General features: G+C 40.8%; 1 protein-coding gene across 1 annotated transcript; it reads left to right on the forward strand.

The window, feature by feature from the left end:
* Positions 1-2,177: 2,177 nt before the first annotated feature.
* On the forward strand, positions 2,178-2,669 carry LOC145674032 (uncharacterized). The gene has a single exon (XM_081743857.1). The coding sequence runs from the start codon at positions 2,178-2,180 to the stop codon at positions 2,667-2,669; it is 492 nt and encodes a 163-aa protein (XP_081599983.1).
* The last annotated feature ends 996 nt before the right edge of the window (positions 2,670-3,665 follow it).

Consider the following 3,665-nt stretch of genomic DNA (forward strand, 5'->3'; position numbering starts at 1 on the left):
CACAACACTTTTTAGTTTTTAAAGTTCTATTGAACGATAAATGACTCGCCTCATGTTTCCATTTAAAATTTTCAAGTTGGGCCCTGGGCCCCCACGAAGAGCGGCCCTGGGGGCACAGTGACAACACCATTCGATGTACACCCATAGATATCCCATTTGAGCTTTTGTTTGGTTCATTTATGTTCAACCGTTTCATATAAGTGCTATTGGACGTTTATCTGGTACAGGTAATATATCTGGGCGGCCATTTTGAATACAGTGACTGATATGAAAAATCTTTTGTCACATTGCTTTTTAGTTGTTAAAGGTATATCGAACGAGGTGTCACTCACCCCATGTTTCCATTTAATATTTTAAAGTTGGGCCCTGGGTCCCCTTGAAGAGCGACCCTGGGGGGCACCGCAACATCACCATTCGATTTGCACCATGGTATTTCCTATTTGAGGTTTTGTTCAGTTCATTTATGTTCAACCGTTTTCAAGATATTTCCGTGGAAAGATTGTAACGGATCACTTTGTATATACTGGGTGTTATTGAACTATACCGACAAACTGTAGGAGGTGATTCCTTGCATCAAAATAAAAGAAAAGGTTCAGATGGACTTGTGGGGAAAAGTGCATAGTTTCAGAGCTAGGGCTGTCCAAAATCGCGAAAAAGCCAGATTTCAAGAGGCCGTATTTCGAATTCGAGAAACTGTGGATGGTGGTCTTTATGAGTGTAAATTAGGTCAAGCATACACAATCCAAAAATGCATATTTCATCAATGTTCAATGGTTTTACAGAATGTTCCATGCGGGGTGAAATTCCCACACATGGCGTCAACCGAATTTTGAAATATGCTCTGACTTTATGATTGGACCAAAGTAGGGAAATGATAAGCCTTGATAACAGTGAACATGTAATCCTTTGGTGCGATGTCCAAAGTGTTAAGAATCGTCAGGAGCACGGTCTCTTGTACTCGGGAAAATGCATGCTGCAATGCTTTATTTCATGCTTATAAATGAACAAAACATGAACTATACAGTAACGAAATACATTGCATCACACGTTACTTCGAACAGAAATCATGCAGCTGCCGTTTTCTAACAGTTCCGACTTCCCTCCGAAGTATTGGATATCCATTATTGTCAAGGCTTACTTCCTACCTACTTTAGACCCTCCTTGAAATCAGGGTATATCGGAGAACTCTACTAAGGGCATATCTGAGAATTATACCCTGTAGGAAATACCCTGTAAATTTATTCAAAGTTAACGAAATATGCACTTTTGGATTGTGTATATGTGGCTTAACGCTGATAAGGACCGTCATCCACAGTTTCTGGAATTCGAAATATATCCTGTTGAAATTTCGCATTTTGGCGATTTTGGATAGCCCTAGCTCTGAAACTACGTACTTTTCGTCACAGATGCATATGAACTTTTTCTCTTATTTTGATGTGAGGAATCAGCTCTTACAGTTTGTCGGTATAGTTCATTAACATGCTGTATATATATATATACACATACAAACACACACACACAAATATATATATATATATAGCGTGGTCCGGAAGTGGGCGTACCCCTAATTGGTGTTTCCTGACGATTTTAGGTTTAACCCACATTTGCTTCGTAACAGTGCTTGGCATTGTCCGGAAACATTGATATCCATGTTCATTTGTTTTTTGCTGTTTTCTACTTTCTAACAGTTATTTGCAGCGAAGTTAGAGTTGAGTTGAGTTGAGTTGATTTTAGTTTAGCGTCCCGTTCAGCAGCGAGACTATATGAGACGTGGACCTACTGATTAACGTGGAATCCGAACCACATGAGCTCCCAACGGGAATTGAACACGGGTCTCCCGCAGCGAAGTTAGAGTAATCAACAATGTCTGATCAAAGTCCATATAGCATTGAACAAAGATTAGTTGTTGCGGTTTGGCTTCACGAATGGCGTTACACAGGTGACAGCATGGAAAGTGTAAAAGGGAAATTTATAGACCGCTTTTGTATTAATCCAGCAAGAAAAGCAATAATGATGAGGTGAGAAAAGCGTGCATTTGCTACGGGCAGTGTGAAAGATCTTCCTCAGGTCGACCGATAAAACGGAGGGAAACGTGCCGTGAAGCATCAGTTCAACAGTCTCCTTCAAAATCAACACGTAGAAAGTCTTCGAAGCTTGGTATTCCTCGGACTACCGTGATGAGGCATATTAAAGAAGATCTAAAATTGAATGTTTACCGTCCAATGCATGTGAATGAACTGAGTGACGCCGTTATGGATGCGCGGAAAGAGGCATGCAAAACTTTCCTTAATGCGTTCCCTTCCAAACGATCCTGTGGTGCAGTCCTCTTCACAGACGAGTGTGCTATTTACCGGAGTATGCATTCTCAGAATGCTGAGATGTGGTGTAAGGAAAAACCCCGGTTTTACAAAGAGATGGAGAAAAATCCATCACACGTGATGCTGTGGACTAGAATGAGTGCAACACACATTTTTAGGCCTTACTTGCTCGAAGACAATGTTAATGGACATTTTTACCTGAAGATGCTTGATAAGTGGTTATTGCCTCAACTGAAAGAAAATGGCATCAAAAACACTGCTGTGATACAGCAGGATGGAGCACAAGCGCACTTCGCGGTTTACGTGCACAATTACTTAAATCAGACGTTCTCTGGCCTCTGGATTCGATGAGCTTGTGAATCTTCACCAGTTCTCTTTGTCTGCCTCCAAGAAGTCTCTGGCTGACTACACCAGACAATGCTCTCCGGGGGATCATAAAACAACCAGTAAGAAACACTCGATATCACACAACGCAAGAGTTACGAGCAGCTGTGGAATACGCCTTCACTCCCGTGACTCCGGAGTATCTCCGCAAAAAGCATCTGCAAGGCCTTCGCGCAGAATTCAGCTGTGTTAGACATGGATGGAGATCATACCTATGTTTGTGACTCTTAAGACTCTTAAGAGTTCAAGGTAACTGTGTACACACATTCTACCATATATAACACTGTACTGTTGAAACTAAAGGGGGATACGCCCACTTTAGAGCTGTGTATGGTGTACAACAATGTACTACTGAGACTGTTCTGATTCTTTTTTTTTTTGTCAACGTATATTGATAACTAGCAGAATATACCAATTCTTCGAATGGGGGCTGTATTTACAAGTGAGCACCTGTGGGAGTATCACCATTTATTTCAGTGACCGCGAAAACTATGTTTTTGACAATAATATCGGTCATTTTGGGTTATTTCTAAATGTCTTGGTATCCCCAGCCGACTCCCGGCCCGCATACAATGGTAGCTGAATTTGCAAGTGTCACCATTGATCTCAGCTACCGCGAAAACTATGAATTCGATACTAATATCGGTCATTTCCAACTACTTTTACTTGTCCCTCTAAACGATCCCTCTGAGATCCCCCTGTTTCGAAATTAAAAAATAAAAAACGCTTCGTCTTGAACTGAGTCATGGACCGGGGTACTACTGACCAAAATTTGGTAACTCTTGGTTCACTCGTCTGGTCCTCAGGCCACACACAGACAGACAAACAAACAAACAAACACACTCTTTATTTTATTTATATTAGATATATGTTTTCTACAGAACCAGTATGCCCTAATTTGCAAGGATAATATCTTGAACTTTTAAAATAATAGAAAGAACAGTTTGGAATTTTGGCAAAAAG

This window comes from Thermobia domestica, chromosome 17 (assembly GCF_964235325.1).
Source record: "Thermobia domestica chromosome 17, izTheDome1.hap1.1, whole genome shotgun sequence".
Classification (NCBI taxonomy): domain Eukaryota; kingdom Metazoa; phylum Arthropoda; class Insecta; order Zygentoma; family Lepismatidae; genus Thermobia; species Thermobia domestica.